Here is a 16,334-nt window from a genome sequence, read left to right as displayed (position 1 = left end):
TCCTCCCTGTAGAATGGAATGATAAATGTGCCCATAGCCAGGCACCCAGAATGCCTGCCCCTGAGAGTGCGGCTGTTGGCCATTGCAGGTTGGTCCTTGGCTCCCTCTTGCCTAGTGCCCCTCAGATGTAATGACCCTGTCTGTTTATATCTAGGCTAAGAAGTCCATCTCCTCCCACCTGAGCACGCTGGCAGACTTTGCCATTGAGATGTTTGACGTTCTGGATGAAATCAACTACCAGTCTTACAATGACTTTGTCCTCCGAGTTGGTACGTGACTCTAAACCTATCCTGTCCATCCATGTGGAACACCTTCCTATACCCACCTAGGGGTGGGATCAGCTGATGAGGTGCCCTGGTCTTACAGGAAGGAGGGTGGTGCTGCCCAGGAGGGCATGGGGACCTGTGTACGGAGTTGCCCCTGGAAGCTGCTGGTGGAAGTGGAGATGCTTCAGAAAGTAACTTAGGACTTTGAAGATTCATCGTCTGGCTCAGGAAACACATTAGAAATCTTGATTATCCTGGAGACGTTCAGATGCTCCTGCAAGTCCACACTTAGCTGAAGTAAAATGCCCCTTTCCCTGTTCACCAGCCACAGCTGCATAGTTGAGGCCACATGGGCTGTCCAGAAAGAGGCCTTGACGGGAGCCCCACTGCGTGGACTCCGGCCGCCCTGTGTCTTCTCCGGGCTCCTTCCCTCACCTGTGTCGTGAGGAGGAAAAACCACTGGATGCCCTAGTTCCTTTCTAGCTTTTATAAAACTTTGATTTGTTTTTTTTTTTTTAAATCATAAATTCACGTTTTCTTGAGATGTAGACAGTTTACGAGAAAAATTCTACTAGTCCAGGATACAGTTAAACTAGAGGTTCGTGGTTGTTTTAGAATTCAAACATCCAGTAGCCTTAAAAACAAACCTTGGAGCCACGTGTGAGTGTGAAGGGTGGTGGTTGATCCACTTAGAGCACGTGGAGTTCTGATGTCCTGAAAAGCAAGCTCGGCTTCAGGCATGGTGTCTGGCCACAGAGCAGGGGCAGAGTGAGCCAGCTGGGCCCTGGGCTCTGGTCAGCAGAGCTACTGATGTACCTGGAAATCGATCTGCTGGTGAATCGGGGAAACTCTGCTCCTCACTTTCCAATGACAGGACCGGCTGGCAAGCCCGGCCCTGCACCTCAGTGTCTAGTCATGCAGTGGGGCTGGACAAGGATCTCTCGGGGCCCTTCTGCCCATCAGGCTGGTGCTAGCCTGGTGTTCTTTATGTGGGTGGGGCGTCTGGGGTTAGCAGAGGGTGCTCGCCAACTCCCACCAGCTCCAGCCATCTGGGAAATGGCCCTTTGGGGTTCTTCTCTGAGTTTCCCATGCCCACCTTCCCCAGCTCACACCACTGTGCCCCCTGCTCTCATGCTCCTCCATGGCATGCCAGCTCCCCACTGCCCAGAACGTCGGAGGAATTTTCTAGGACAAGCTCAGAAAAATTAGTCCACAAATACAGAAGGGGAAGATAGGAAGTGGCTTCGGTCGAGGCCAGAAAGCCCCAGTTGCAGGCGTAACAGGAGAGCTGACAGCAAGCTTGGTCCCTCTCTGTCCTGCCGAGGACGGGCCGGGCGTCACAGGCTGGTATGTGCCCTACTTACAGGGGAGGAAGACCAGGCTCAGAGAGGGTGAGTGCTTTGCGGAAAGTTGCACAAGGAGTGACTCAAGTTCGGGTGTGCCTGGGTTGTTGCAATGCTGTCCAGCTGGTCTGCAGCTGTCCAGAGGCCAGTTGGACACTGAGCTACAAAAAGAGAAGGTACTCCCTCTCCTCCCTTCAGAGCATTCTGCACCATCTTGCGTAGTTCTGGGACCCATACTCTAAAATAGCCATAAGGTCACATTCCGAGAACAGGTCCGGAGCCGCTATTTTTCTGCAAGAGAGGATGCAGTTGGGGATACACCTTGTAATCCCAGATACTGAAAGGTCACACTTCTGAGTGGCTCCACTAGCAGGGTTCAGCACAGAGGCTGCTATTCCAGGAGAGGGGACTTTTCTTCAGGATCAGGACTCGTTTTGAACAGCCAGTGCTGTTCCCCAGTGCAGTGGGCAGTGTCGTGAGGGGACCCTGCCCAGGGGAGCCTGTGCAGCAGGGCAGCTGCCTCTCTGTTGTGCTGTATGTGATGCTTCAGGAAGGAGCCTGGTGCTAGGTGACCCCAGGAAACAAAGCCCTGAAAGGAGCAACCTTTTCTCCACCAGGAGCGGCATCAGGTGCATTTGGTGGCCCTGGTGGGGTGAGTTACACTTTTCCCACTGACAGGTCATGCGCTGGCTGTTTTCTAGGCATCAATGTTGGCCCCGTGGTGGCTGGAGTGATTGGCGCTCGCAGGCCCCAGTACGACATCTGGGGAAACACAGTCAACGTGGCCAGTCGGATGGACAGCACAGGGGTCCAGGGCAGAATCCAGGTCAGTTCACCCAGAAACCCCCAAGGCATGGGTGCCCATTCTTCAGGTGAGGAAACTGAGGCACAGAGGGCCAGGATTGAATCCCCAGTCTGCAGCCTGTACGTGGCAGGGCAGAAAGAGCTGCATATTTCAGTCTGTCTGCTCTGGAGGGCATCCTGGCCCGGGCATCTTGATTTTGCTGTCTGGTTTGTCATTTAGTCTCGGGGGCTGGCTCCTGAGTGACCAGGTGCAGCGGTGGGAGCACTGAGTCACTGGGTCCCACTTCTGGTCCCAGCAGACTGGCGGCTGTCATTCACGCTGCACGTCCCAGGACTCCAGCCTCCACCGGCTGCCATGGGAAGGAAGAGCTTCCTTGTGTGTTTGAAGGGAGGGTGCTACGCGTGTCCACCTCATCTGAGGAACCTGTGGGCAGCTCAGGTGGGCTGACACCCTCTAAAAGCCATGGAAAGGTTTAGAAGGCAGCAGCCTCTGCTTTTCCTCAGTGTGGAGGAGTGTCATTCGGCTTCTGGGATTTCCCTGAGAACAAATTTGAAACTTGATTCGGTCTTGAGGACCACCAGAATGAAGCCCTTACAAGTAAGATGGAGCCTGTGAAGGGCCACACAGCCCTGCAGCCACCCTCCCTGGGAACTGCAGGCCTCCAGGGGCCATGGAGGGAGGGCTTGGCCCCCAGGCATGTGACAGCAGCTATTCACAGGGGCAGTTTAAGGGACAGGTAGGCCAAAATATTCATGGAGCTCTCCTCTTCTGCTCAGAACGTAGACGGGGCTTCCGTGGAGCAGTGCTGCACTTCTGCATTCTCTTTTTCAAAATTTCTTTTATCACAGTAAGGTATACATAGAATTTGTCATCTTTTTGCTAGGTGTACAGTTGAGTGGCATTAAGTATATTTACATGGTTGTGCAGCCATCACCACCGTCCACCTCCAGAACTTTGTGCTGTATACACACACACACACACACACACACACACACACACGGTTTTGTTGTTGTTGTTGTTTTGTTTTTGTTTTTGTTTTTTACCATGACTGTATCCTGCACTCTTCTGCAGGATTCCCCCAAAACCGGACTTGCCAGGGGAGAACTTCATGGTAGCCCCATCCTGCCCACCCCAGCCTGGCCCCTGCCCTGAACCAACATTGCATTTTTAAGTTTCTAAAATCAGATCTGAGCCTGCCACTGTCCTATCTTGCCCCTGCCTCACGCACAGACTGTTCACTCGTGACCTCTGTCCAATCCCCCGCCAGGTGTCTCCTGGCTGCCCAGGATGTCACCCTTGCACTCACAGGGCCTCTGTCCTGCCTCCCCTGCCACACTGACGGGGGCCACCCTGCCCCGCTCTGGGCGTTAGAAGGTGGGCTTGGCATGGATTGAGTTCTTTTAACAAAAGATGCCAGGGCTTGAAGGGACTGTGTGTAGGAGAGTGAGGAGCAGCCAGGGAGACAGCGGGGAGAGGAAATTCCAAGATCACACCTCCAACATAACGCAGAGATACCAATCGTGTCCTCTATTCACAGGACTGATTGTATCTAGTAGAAACTATTTTCTCACCCTTTATCTTTTTCCTAACTTTGCGAAGCAGAAATTCTTTGAGCCTGTCAAGAAATGTCCCTGTTTTCTCTGGACGGTTTGCCCGCTGCCCTCCATATGCTGGTCCCTCCCTCCCCTGACTCAGGGTTGCAGAGGCAGCTGCGCTGGGGTCCTGTGAACTGTATGGTTTGCACCCCCACCGACACCGCGCTACTGCCCCCAGCAGTGAGTTGGAAGTCAGGCTTTGCCCTGGACTCTACTCTTTGCTGCCCCTTCCAGCTGAGGGGTGTACCTTTTGCCCCCTATATTCTGTATGCCCTACTTGTAAATGTCCCTGGCTGCTGAGGTGCCAAGAGCCCTGAACCCAGAGAGTCAACCCTGCTCTTCTCTGTTCTAGCATCTGGAGCTGTGTCCCACGCAGCCTCTGGCATGGAGTACACGGAGCCACCATGGAAGCTTACATCCAGACCCTGGTGCCAGGTCCCTGCAAGCCCTGTCCACCTACCTGCCTGTCTGGGCGCTCCCTGGGCCACCCTTTCCGGCTCATTGAACATTGCCTCCTCCTATTGTCCAGGGAACAGGCTGTGAGACTCCCCTGGGGCTGGTCCCTCAGACTCCTCTGAGTCCCCTGGGTTGTCTTTGCAGGGCAGTGTCTTTTTTACATAGTGACCCAAGCGATTTCAGCAAGAGTAGGGGCCCTGGCTGCCAGGCTGAGCTGAGAAAGCCACATCCCCGTGCCAGGGTTGGGCAGTCAGGGTGGACAGCAACAGATGCAGGATGGAATGTTTTGGTCTCTTCCCAGAGGAGTCCCCCTCATTGCCCTGGAATAATGCTCCCTTCTCTCCATCAACAGGTGACTGAGGAGGTCCACCGGCTGCTGAGAAGATGCCCCTACCACTTTGTGTGCCGAGGCAAAGTCAGTGTCAAGGGCAAAGGCGAGATGTTGACATACTTTCTAGAAGGCAGGACTGATGGAAACGGCTCCCAAATCAGGTCCCTGGGCTTGGATCGGAAAATGGGTCCATATGGGAGAGCTGGCCTTCAGGGCAGACGTCCCCCGGTGTGCCCCATGCCTGGCGTCTCAGTCAGGGCTGGGCTCCCTCCACACTCCCCAGGCCAGTATCTGTCCTCTGCAGCAGCTGGGAAGGAGGCTTAGTGGAGCCCATGTGGGCCTCTGGGGTGCACTTGGGGTGGGAATGCTCCGGGGGCGACACAGGCCACGGTGGCTCCAACCAGGACCAGCCAGACCAGCAGAGCATGGAGCCAGCGGCCAGGGTGGAGGAGGAGCATTGTTCAGGCGTGGCCTGTGGCCCGAGGACCAACCACCCAGCAGATGCAGCACAGCAGTTACTCGGTGAGGGGAGGACACCCGACTGCACACACTTCCAGGCCTCCCTGGAGAGGTGTCACTCCATCCCTCCCTCCGTGGCGTAAGGAGCACTGTTTCTTTCCAGAAGGCCTGTTCAGGTTTGGCCAGGTCAGCATCAACGTCAGGACCTTCAGAGCATCCACCAGGGTTACAGCAAGAGCTGCTGAGGTGTGGCTGTCAGAGCGACCGAGGAGCTCTGCAAGAGTGTGCTGTGAGACGGTCCTGTCCAGCCTGCCTAGGTGGGACCTGACATACAGGTGGCTCCAGCCCTGGGCAGAGGCTTCAAGAGCCAGGGTGGAAAGTCAGGCCTCTCTGGGAAGGTCACAAGGCCTGGGGTTGTTCACACCACGGGCACAGTACAGAGCTGTCCACACTTGAACTGGACGGTTTGGGGAGAATTGAGAAGCTGCCTCTCACTGCATGGATAGTGGTGGCTGCTGGCTTTCAAGCGTGGTTTTTTGCTAAGAGCCAGAGGCAGGTCTTCTGGAGTTCTCAGGGGGCCCTGTGACCCCCTCTCCACAACCATGGCCAGCATCGGCTTCTTGCTGCACCTGTGCATTCTCCACCCCTCCACCAATGGCTTCCAGCTCCTAAAACACCTGGCCATTCCCCATCCTGCACCGGCACTGTGTTTGTTCAGAGAAGACGAAGGGTGTCATTTCTTCCCTTCCCTGTGGCGTCTTGGATCCTTTACATTTAGCAACAACAGTGTGAGGCTCCACTTCTGTTGAACATGAGCGGCCCTCACACCCATGATGGAAGATGCTGTTTCTCCAGCAGAACCAACCCTCCAGGACGAAGTTTCAGAATTGGCTGATGTGTGTGAGTGCAGGTGTCCCTGTTGTAATTTGCAGGGAAATTGACTGCAGGTGATCGTGTTGACGTCTGACAGCCTCCCACATGCATGTCTAAATAGTCACAGTGAAGATGAAAATGAGGATGAGGGGGACAGGGGTCCAGGAGGGCCAGTGGGAAGGGACTATCCAGTGGCGTGTAGAAACCTTGGATCTCGGTCACAGGGAGGAAGGTGGCTAGAAGTGGGAGGGAAGCTTCTGGGTAGGCACCATAGTAGGGGAACATCTAAAGACCCACTGCTCTGAGGTGTGGTCAGAGAGGTTTCCGTGGACTGCACATGAGGCTTGAGCCCTGCCTCTGCTCAAAGCCAGCAGGGTTGGGGGTCCCCCTCCTCACTGCTCCTCAACAGCTGTAACCCTTTCCTGAGGGCCCCGACTTTTCAGAATAGGAGCAGAGAGAAGCCCAGACTTCCTTCCCTGGAGTGTAGACCCGTGTGTGGGACCTGCTGCAGGCTAATCCCTGTTCGCACAGGTGGGTGATATCCTTGGCTGCTACCATCAGAGGCAGACCCCTGCACAGGGAGGGCCTGACCCTGCCTCAGCTGTGTGGCTGTGTGGGGGCGGCAGGTGCCTGGGCCATAGCTGGGGGAGGCTAGACCCTGGGGGCTTTGCAGGGTGGCCAGTGCAGTGATGCCTGGCACTTCCAGCTGAGACAGGAGTCCAGACAGAGGTGGGCGGGGTGGATGATTTTAGGCAGGGGAGGTGGGTAGAGGCTGCATGTAGGGGCCTCCGTCTGCCTGTCCTTAGGGTGTGGACTAGGTGTCTAGACAGGGTTGTAGGGAGTACTGTCCACCCTTCTTTCTCTCTGGTCAGGGCTGTGGCCTCTGTGATGGTGCAAGAGGCAGGATGGTCTCCAGACACCTTCTTGCAGAGTGATTTTGACCAATGCCTTTCCAGCACCTTCCCCTGGCTATGACAGGGAGCTCCCAGGCCAGGCCACATGACCCCACAGGTAGGCTGAGCCCATGGCCCCACTGGAGATTTTGAAGGCAGAGCTCGGGCGCCTTTTACTTTCCTTGGGTGGTCCTCATGTTGCTGCCCACTCACGTTCCTGGTGTTCTGGCATCATCTTGTGCCGCTGGGGGCTGGGCTCCTGTGAGGTCCTGGGGCAGAAGGAGGTGCTTGCAGGGCCTCTAGCTGCTATTAGGGCGTCCACAGGACCTTATGTTTATGTGGAATCTCCAGGCTGTCATCGAGGGCTCCTGAGGGCTCCTGAGCTCATCCTGAGGACCCAGGGTCCTTCTGAGCCGGCTGTGGGCTGAGAACCTGGCTGGGGCACTGCTGTCAACCCCTCCTCCAGGCCCTGCCTTGTCCCTGCTCCAGTGCTTTCCCCTCTTCAGGACAAATAGTTTGTCCTTATGGTCCCCTTTCCACTAGGATTTTCTCATCCTCCTCTGTCTATCCCAGCCGGATTTGAAGCAGTCAGTTCAGACAGGAGCCACAGGGAGCCCATGAGGGTGTAGTTGCGGTGGTGGTGAGTGTGGCCACCCTGGCTCCCCCGGCTCATCGTGCTGCTGTCCTTGACCCACGAGCTGTTGAGAAGGGCGCAGAGCCCCTGGCCAGCCAATCCTGTTGCCCCCAGTGCCGCTGCCCACCTTTGGCCATCCAGGTGGTGGGTAGACAAGAGGTGTGAACCCTAAGGGTGTCCATGCCCCAGTTCTAAGCCCTGGGGCCGGGTGCTGTTACACAGCAAAGGGGACTTTGCAGGTGGAATTACAGTCAGGGATCTAAGGATGGGAGGGGAACTTGGATTATCTGGGTGGGCTCGGTGGCCCCTTGGAATGGCTGAGGGAGGCAGGAGAGCCAGGAAAGATTCGAAGTGTCACAGAGATGGTGCCATTATTGCTGGCTTAAAGACAAGGGGCCAGGAGCCAACACCAGAGGCTACTCGACAACCCCAGCCCCAGTCAGCGAGGAAGCCGGGTGTCGCTCACACAACCAGAAGGAGCTGAGTTTGGCAACAACCCAAGTGAGCCTGAAGCAGATTCGCCCCAGAGCCTCCAGGCGTGAGTGGAGCCCAGTCCAGCGACACCTTGGTTTGGCCTGTGAGACTGAGAAGAGAGCCAGCCACACTGTGCCGTGCCTGGGGTCCACAGAGCTGCGAGGTCACACATGTACATCCTGGAAGCTGCCCAAGATGTGGCCACTTAGGGCAGCAAGAGGAGGCCATCGCGGGGACCATGCTCCCGTCTCCGGGCTCACGACTGTTCTGGAAAGGACCCCATGGCAGGCTTGGCAAGGTCTCCACTTCAGGGGCAAACATCTCCATCATCAGCAACTCCAAACCCCAGCCACCTCCTGGGAGTTCAGGAACTGTGTTTAGCCATAATGTTCCTTGGGGTTTGGTGAAAAACAACTTCCTTTTTATTTGTGAGAAAACTGTATTATATTGCCTTATTTATTTTTAATCATGTACAATATTCATGTACAAATGTTAGAGCCATTCGGGTAGGATTCTCTCTAAATTATTTATTGAAGAGGCTTTGTAAATAGTGCACCAGTTACAGGTGCTGCCTGTTTACTCGTACCAAAAATGAAGACAAGCCCCACACCCACCTCAGCCCCTGCTTGGCCATGCTGTGGCCCTTTGGAAATGACCCTGTGTGCTCCCCTCGCAACCCTTGCATGCCTTTCACGCCTGACGCCGTAGAGTAGAACACAATCCTGGAATGCTTCCAGTCACTTGCAGGGACCATGCCGGCCCGGGTGGTCCACGCCTGCGGGGTGTCTGTATCCTGCAGGAGGACGCCCCCACAGACCCAGCAACCCAAGTTGGCAGCCCGTGTTTCTCAGACTTTAAAGCCACCAGGGCTTCTGGAACACCTGTCATAGAAGCAATAACTTTATACTGCAGAGATGAGTCTGGTCTGAAGCAGATTGGTAATTTAGAGATAAGCCACGCATGCAAGTTTGCCCCATTCTCTGGCTTGGGGTGGTGGGAGGCGGGGAGCTGCCACTCCCAAAGCCCCCACCCCTTCCCAAAGACCCGGCTCTGAAACCTCAGTTCCTGTGGGTTGGGCTGCCCGGACTGGTCCGAGCTCAGCACCCCAGGGCTGGTGAGCAGACAGAGCCGGCGTTAAACCCCGGTCAGGTCATTGTCACCACACCCTTGCTTGGATGAGGAAGGAACGAGGCAAAGGCACCCACTCCATCCAAGATCTGTTCCGATTGATGAGTCTCAGTACTGGCCTCACACTGACCAACGGTGGTACGCTGCAGTTGGTTGGTGCAGAGTCTAAAGGATAACATATCAAGGCTTACCTGTGATAGGCCATTTTAAGGAAATGGTGGCACTCTGAAGGCTGTCCCCATTCACCTTCCACAACACTGGTACCATCCTGGTAGAAGAGCCCCCTGAACAGGACACCTGTTCAGGCCTGGGGTCCCCATGCTAGGCTTACCTGGGTGTGAGAAGGTCAAACTGGATGGTTCAGGCCTTCAAATTGAGCTTGGGGGTGACCAAGAGAGGGGTCACATACCCCAAATAACCATCGGTGCACAAATCATTCCATGCTCTTTGGTACCAGGCAGGAGATGCTGCAGGCAGGTGCCCATAGTTGGCGAAAATGGGCAGTAGGGGAAATAGAGTTGCTTCAGCCTTTCTCAGTCCTGGCCCTCACTGCACCCACCAAGTCAAGCTGAGCTGGGTGGGTTGAGACCAGCGTTCCAGCTGGACTGAACCTGTGGGGAGGAGCTGGAGCCAAGGAGCCCCCTTGGGTGGGGGCATCAGGAGCAGGGGCAGGGCCTGAGGACTGCTCCCGTGGCATGGAGGGCAGGCCAGGATGGAGCCCCGGGTAGACTTTGAAGAAGGCTCAGTGGGCTCAGCAGAAGGAAGGCTCTTCTCATAGTTGTGGTTTTCTACAGATGGATTTGGGTGATCTGAGTGTGGTCAGGCCCTGCCATTGGGGAATGAATGCCACACAGGATTCGTCTGTAAGCTGCAGTGTCTGATTCTGTGTGAACTGACAGCAAGGAGTTGAAGGGCAGGCCCTGCCCTTGGGAGAGAGCACGGGCGTGGGCCGCTGGATGCAGGGCTCCCAGGGCTGTGAAGGCAGAGGGGTCCCTGGAGGCAGACAGGGCGGGCTGGGGGACAGCAGCAGGGGGCAGAGCCCCAGCCAGGGCGGCTGCTTCCTGCACGTAGACATTCTTCCCACACAGGGCCAAGTGCCCATGAACACAGCCCCAGACAGACACGGTGGGGAGCCTGGAGCCCTCTGCTCACCCAGGGGTGCCCTGGGGCACACACTGGAACGTGTTCTTGGGGCTTCCTGCCTTATCCTTCTGTGTGTTCATACACTTAGTGAAAGCAGATCCTGTACTAGGATGTGAGGATATCTGTCACCTCCGTGGTCCATTCCATAAACATCAGATTCAATTTCAGGTGTGCCACACATTTTGGGGCTAGACTTCCCTAAACAACATGCCATTGTGAAATGATGCATATATTTGTATTTTTAAATTTCCCTGAAAATTTATTCTGTTCACTACCTTAAAAAATAGATACTCCACTAGAGGCCATGCTTAATGTGTGTGCCTGCATTATGTGTGTGAACGCGTGTTTCTGTCGTGTGTGTCATGCACATCTGTGTGTTGCGTAGCATAAGCCAAATGAAAATTAATCATTTGTTCATGGGATTCATATGAGGAACAAAATTAAATTTGAATACAGTCAGATAAAACTGCCGCGCAGGGCATTTGGGGAAACCATCCCCGAGTGCCCTGATGTGATTTCCCTCAGAAAATCCTTGCTGTTAGAGGAGAAGGTCTGGGCAGGGGCAGCAGCATCTCAGACATCAAGTCAACTTTATCATCTCCTACATCAGCACTGAAGTCCAGGGGCATTGAGGCACTAACTAGGTTCCATTTTCTTTGGTTTTGTTGGTTATTTTTTTCTTTTAGGTTATCGGCGTGCACAGAGGCTGTAGAGAGAGCCTCAGGGTGATCACGGCTGCAGGAATTCGGGCTTCCAGCTCCCCTCCAGTTACTGGGAGCCAATTTGGAGGCCAGGCCTTCCCAGCTGAGTGAGTGTCTGTCAGCTTCCGTCTCTCTCAGTTGTTGCAGTGGAAGAGCAAAAATAGACAGGTGGCCTTCTTGGATTGTGCTTCACAATGGACTGGGAAAAACATCTTTGAACTCAGAAAATCAGGCTGGGCGCAGTGACTCATGCCTGTAATCCCAGCACTTTGGGAGGCCGAGGCAGGTGGATCATTGAGGTCAGGAGTTCAAGACCAGCCTGATCAAAATGGGGAAACCCCGTCTCTACTAAAAAAAAAAAAAAAAGATTAACCGGGCATGTTGGCGGGAGCCTGTAGTCCCAGCTACACAGGAGGCCAAGGTGGGAGAATCGCTCGAACCCAGGAGGCGAAAGTTGCAGTGAGCCGAGATTGTGCCATTGCACTCCAACCTGGGTGACAGAGCAAGACTCTGTCTCAAAAAAAAAGAAGGAAGGAAGGAAGGAGGGAGAGAGGGAAGGAGGGAGAGAGGGAAGGAGGGAGGGAGGGAGGGAAGGAGAGAGAAAGAAGAAAGAGAAAGAGAGAAAAGAAAAGAAAGAAAGAGAAAAAGAAAAGAAAATCAGAAAATTGACCACAGTGGCAGCCACCTGACCTAACGCTGTATCTTTTGTACCTGACGGGTCACTCATTTTAGGTACAACTCCTTCATTCTTTGTGAAATTAGTGAATTTCCTTCTACCCGTCACTAGATTCAATATGTTCTATTAATACATCAATAACCGCAGGGGAAGGGCGCTCATGACTCTCCCGCCTGGTTACCACAGTCTCTGTGGGCCTTTTGCTGTGACCACCAATAAAGGAAACACTCGTCATTAGTATCTAAGTCGGGCTTTACAGTAACTGCACCTTCTGTGTGCTTCACCTCACTCTCTACTTCAAACAGCCCATGAAGGAAGGTACGATTATACTCCTTATGTTGACAGTGAAGAATCTGAGGCCCAGAGAGGTTAGGGACTTGAGTAAAGTCACACAGCCCTGAGAAGCAGGATCAGGGTTCCATTCCTGCTCTATCCAGTTCCAAGGCCTTGTGTTTTTCATTATGTTTAGTGCCTCTTTGCTAACAGCAACATCTGCAAAATTTGTGTTGGTTTTGATGGAGAACTCTAGCTCATCCACATGCAAGGGGCCACCTCAGCAGGTGGGTTCTGAATGCAGCCAAGGCTGTCCCCGTGATGGGTGAGTTGCTCCAGCTGCCCGCCCTCAGAGCAGGTGCCCAAGTCCTCACTGGCACTGGCAGGCCTTGCCTCACATTGCTAAATTAAAGCAATGCAATTCCTTTTGGGTAAAAGGAATTCCTCCTTCTTTAACAACTGATCTCCAGCAAGGAAATAAAAATCCCTACTTTGTCATATCAGACTATATTCTAAAACTATATTTGAGCGAAACCTGTCATTGTGTCTAATTTCACATACACAGGATCTCCTTAAGGAGAGCTGTTGCCATCTTTTTCTGTAAGGCCTCTCTGACATCAAATGGGAAGAAATGGTGTCACCTCCAGACACCCTGAAACTACACACCATTTCTTCCCTGCTCAGTTCTGTGAGCTATGGGAAGGTCCTTGGTTGGATTTGCTACTTCTACTTTCGTCTTCCTCTGCTGTAGGCCATTTAATGTTATTGTCATATGCTACTGGTGACAGTAGGTATAGGTGGGTCCGGGTGCCTTCCCAGGGATTAGAGGATGTTCAAAGGGTCGATTTCAGCAGGAGTGTTCAGAAGGCAAGAGAGGGCTTATGATGAGATATTTGACAACCACCAGAGCACATGTGCTCTGACCCTCTCCTGGGCATTGGTTCCTGCTGGTACCGGGCGGTTCAGACCTTCAGATAGGTTGCTTTCAAAAGAGCTTTCAGACACTTACTGAGAATTAATGTTTAAACAGAGATAATAGCCTAGACGAACTCCCGAGAGATCTATCAAATCTTGTGGACTGAGTAAATATCTCATGCAGGACTGTGCAACAGTAGCCCAGAGAACCCTGCCTGTGGGCATCCACCTCCCAGGTGAGCGCAGTGGGAAGCTGGCAGCCAGAACTTGTTTCTCACCTCCCACCAGCAACCCCCCACCCAACTCTGGGCCCCAGGCACATGAAGCACAAGTCTCAGGGGACCATTCCCACATTGGGGGATCCTGAGGGAGCCCATCGCCACCTCTTGCATACAACTGTCCACGAGGAGGCACACGCCCAGTGTGGGAGAGATGTATGGTCTTGCCTTCCACCTGTAAAAACTACACATATGCAAGCCATTTGCACTCGGGAACTGCATGCCGTGAAAACTCCTAATGGTGTGGAACTTAGTTTGAATTTGAAATCACACCTCATGCACAAAGGGACAGGCCCAGGCCCGACCTCAGGTCATCTGCCCACTGGCTGCAGAGCATCCCCAGGAGCCATGGCGAGGCCCATGGAGCCTGAGCTTTGTGTAGCTCGTGCACTTATTATGCACCACCTCCCTTCAGTCATCACTCCTCTTCCTCCGCCATCTTCATTTATACTGATTGCACACCCCCCACTCAAACAATAATGTCCTTATTCTGACCATCTGGTAGTGGTAGATTCCATTCCTATTTAAGGTAAGCCCAAAGCCCACTTCTGGATTTTCTCGACTGTCTGAGAGAAGTTGTGTCAGCGCCTGCGTCCTTCTGGGTTTGGCCGGATAGGGTTGTGTCCCTCTATGGAATGGAGAGTGATGGGGGCAAGGGTGTCATTTTCTCGCACAATACAACTCACTGAGGATGCTTCTGTAGAAGTGAGAAACACGATGACTACATTCAGAATTACAATAACTCACTCTCACTGGGTAACTTCTCATGATAGATTTGTATGATCAATACGGGTCTATTTTTATGTCAACTGAACACTGTAGAGTACCTTCCAGTCTTTTTCAAGATTGTTAAATTGAGACAAGTAATTGAATAATTTGTCCTATTTTTATTTTAAAAAAGTGAATGGACTGAAATGTTAAATGTGAATGTACATTTCTTAATTGCAACTTTTCTACTGAGTGTTTGCACTATACTTTCTGGAATCTTATTTAACAAAAATAAAGGAAAAAAATTGCTTGACTAAACTCTGTGGCCATTTCAGTTGAAAAATAAATGGTTATGTGGATGTTTTGAAGATATTCTTGCGTGTTTCACATACCTTCTGGGGGAAGTTTTACTATTTAAAGTATTAAATACTATGTGACCTCACTTAGACTAAACCACACATGAACTGTTAACCCCCGTTACATACTATTCTTTTCTTTCCTTTTTTTTTTTTTTAGACAGTGTCTGGCTCTGTTGCCCAGGCTGGAGTGCAGGGGCACGATCTCAGCTCACTACAACCTCCACGTCCCGGGTTCAAGCCATTCTCCTGCCTCAGCCTCGCAAGTAGCTGGGATTACAGGTGCATGTCACCATGCCAGGCTAATTTTTGTATGTTCAGTAGAGATGGGGTTTCACCATGTTGGCCAGGCTGGTCTCGAACTCCTGAGCTCAGGTGATCCACCCGCCTCAGTCTCCCAAAGTGCTAGGATTACAGCTGTGAGCCACCATGCCCAGCCCGTTACACGCTATTCCTATCCAATGTTTTTGTCCTGTGCCTTTTTGAATCTCACAATTACATTTTAGATAATATTTAAAATGTAATATAGACTCTCCATTTTACTAGTCCTTCTTGTATCTTAGAATATCTTGCTGAGATAGTATTGCTTATTTGGTCTCTCAGAAGTTACTGTAGCTCAGGATGCAATGATAAATTCATTTTACATTCATCTGTAAATACTTTATTTCATCTCCTGTCTTAAAGGATAAAACTGATTACACGATCAGTTGAAAATTTTTTTTTAAAGTTTGATAATACCATCCCATTCAAGTTTAGTTGAATGGTGAAGATGGCTTCCATTGTTGTCACTGAAGAATCTTCTATCTGCTTGTTTTTCCTTTGTGTGTTTTCTTGGGGTTCTTCAAAGAAACAGAACCAAGAGGGCATGTGTGTGCTATCAGAAAGAGAGAGGGGGCAAAAACAGGACAGAGAATTTAAGGAATTGGCTCACATGATTGTGGGGCTGGCAAGTCTGAAGTCTATAGGAAAGGCCAGCAGGCCAGAGACCCAGGGAGGGGTAATGTTGCCTCTTGAGTTGGAAGGCTGTCTAGAGGCAGAATTCCTTCTTCGTTTGGGATCTCAGTCTTTTTTCAAAGGCCTTCAACTGATTGGAGGAGGCCCACCCACATTGTGATGGTCTATCTGCCCTACTCAAAGTCTACTGATTACAAATGTTCATTGCATCTAAAAGATACCTTCAAAGCAACATCTACTCACAGGGACATCTACCGCTGTGTTTCATCAAATGCTGGGACCCATGGCCCAGCCAAGCACATACAACATTAACCATCATATGTGGTCTATAGTTTTTCTCTGATTGTCTCTTCAATTTCAAATGAAATCAATTCCTAATAAAGAGAAGTAAAAAAATCATGATGAAGACTGCAATAGTCCAGTAGAAAAATATTCAAAAAGCACATACGGAATCGTAACCACCTGAGGGTTCTTCCTGCCTGCTGCATAAAGACAGTGGCATTGTAGTAGAGAATGAGTTTAAAAGACCCAACGCTAGTCATGCCACATGGGAGACAGCGTTTGCACTGGAATCATCTCATGCTCACAGGTTAGAGGTTTTTCAAAGGCAGTCTGGGGAAAGAGGTAGGGATGGTGAGGTAACAGGTACTTGCTGCTGATTGGGACACAGATGAAATCACAGGGGGTCAGAGCTGTCCTCTAGGCTGAATGGATTCTGGGTGGAGCCATAGGAACAGGGTTGGTGGGTCCAAGTGGAGCCATGGATGTCAGACATGCAAAAAAAACCTGAAAAGATACTCTTAAGAGTCAATCTACAATAGTGGTGTGATTTGCAGGGGTAATTGGGGAAGGTGCGTATCTTACAACCTCCAGAATAATAGCTGACACTCGTTTATGTCCGCACCTTAGCAGGACCTGGGTTCTTCTCCTCACCCCCAGCCTGATGGCCTCCCATTAGCTTTACAAAAGCAGCTGAGTTTAGGGGGAGGCCTATTATCATTTAAAGTATAGCTTAACTGTCTCTCGGCCAAGCATGGTGGCTCATGCCTGTAATTCCAGCACTTTGGGGGGCT

The 16,334-nt window shown here is 52.0% G+C and overlaps 1 protein-coding gene across 1 annotated transcript in view; it reads left to right on the top strand.

Annotated features, from left to right (window-relative positions):
* Positions 1-10,706, top strand: part of ADCY1 (adenylate cyclase 1) — a 145,560-nt gene extending 134,854 nt beyond the window's left edge. Inside the window, exons 18-20 of the mRNA XM_005551302.5 lie at positions 155-269; positions 2,311-2,435; positions 4,818-10,706. Of these exons, the coding sequence (XP_005551359.4) occupies positions 155-269; positions 2,311-2,435; positions 4,818-5,120 (543 nt within the window). The 3' untranslated portion in view covers positions 5,121-10,706. The remainder of the gene's footprint in view (positions 1-154; positions 270-2,310; positions 2,436-4,817) is intronic.
* The last annotated feature ends 5,628 nt before the right edge of the window (positions 10,707-16,334 follow it).

This window comes from Macaca fascicularis, chromosome 3 (genome assembly GCF_037993035.2).
Source record: "Macaca fascicularis isolate 582-1 chromosome 3, T2T-MFA8v1.1".
NCBI classification, from domain to species: Eukaryota; Metazoa; Chordata; class Mammalia; order Primates; family Cercopithecidae; genus Macaca; species Macaca fascicularis.
Note: the sequence above shows the minus strand (reverse complement) of the source record. Positions and strands in the feature narration are given on the sequence as shown.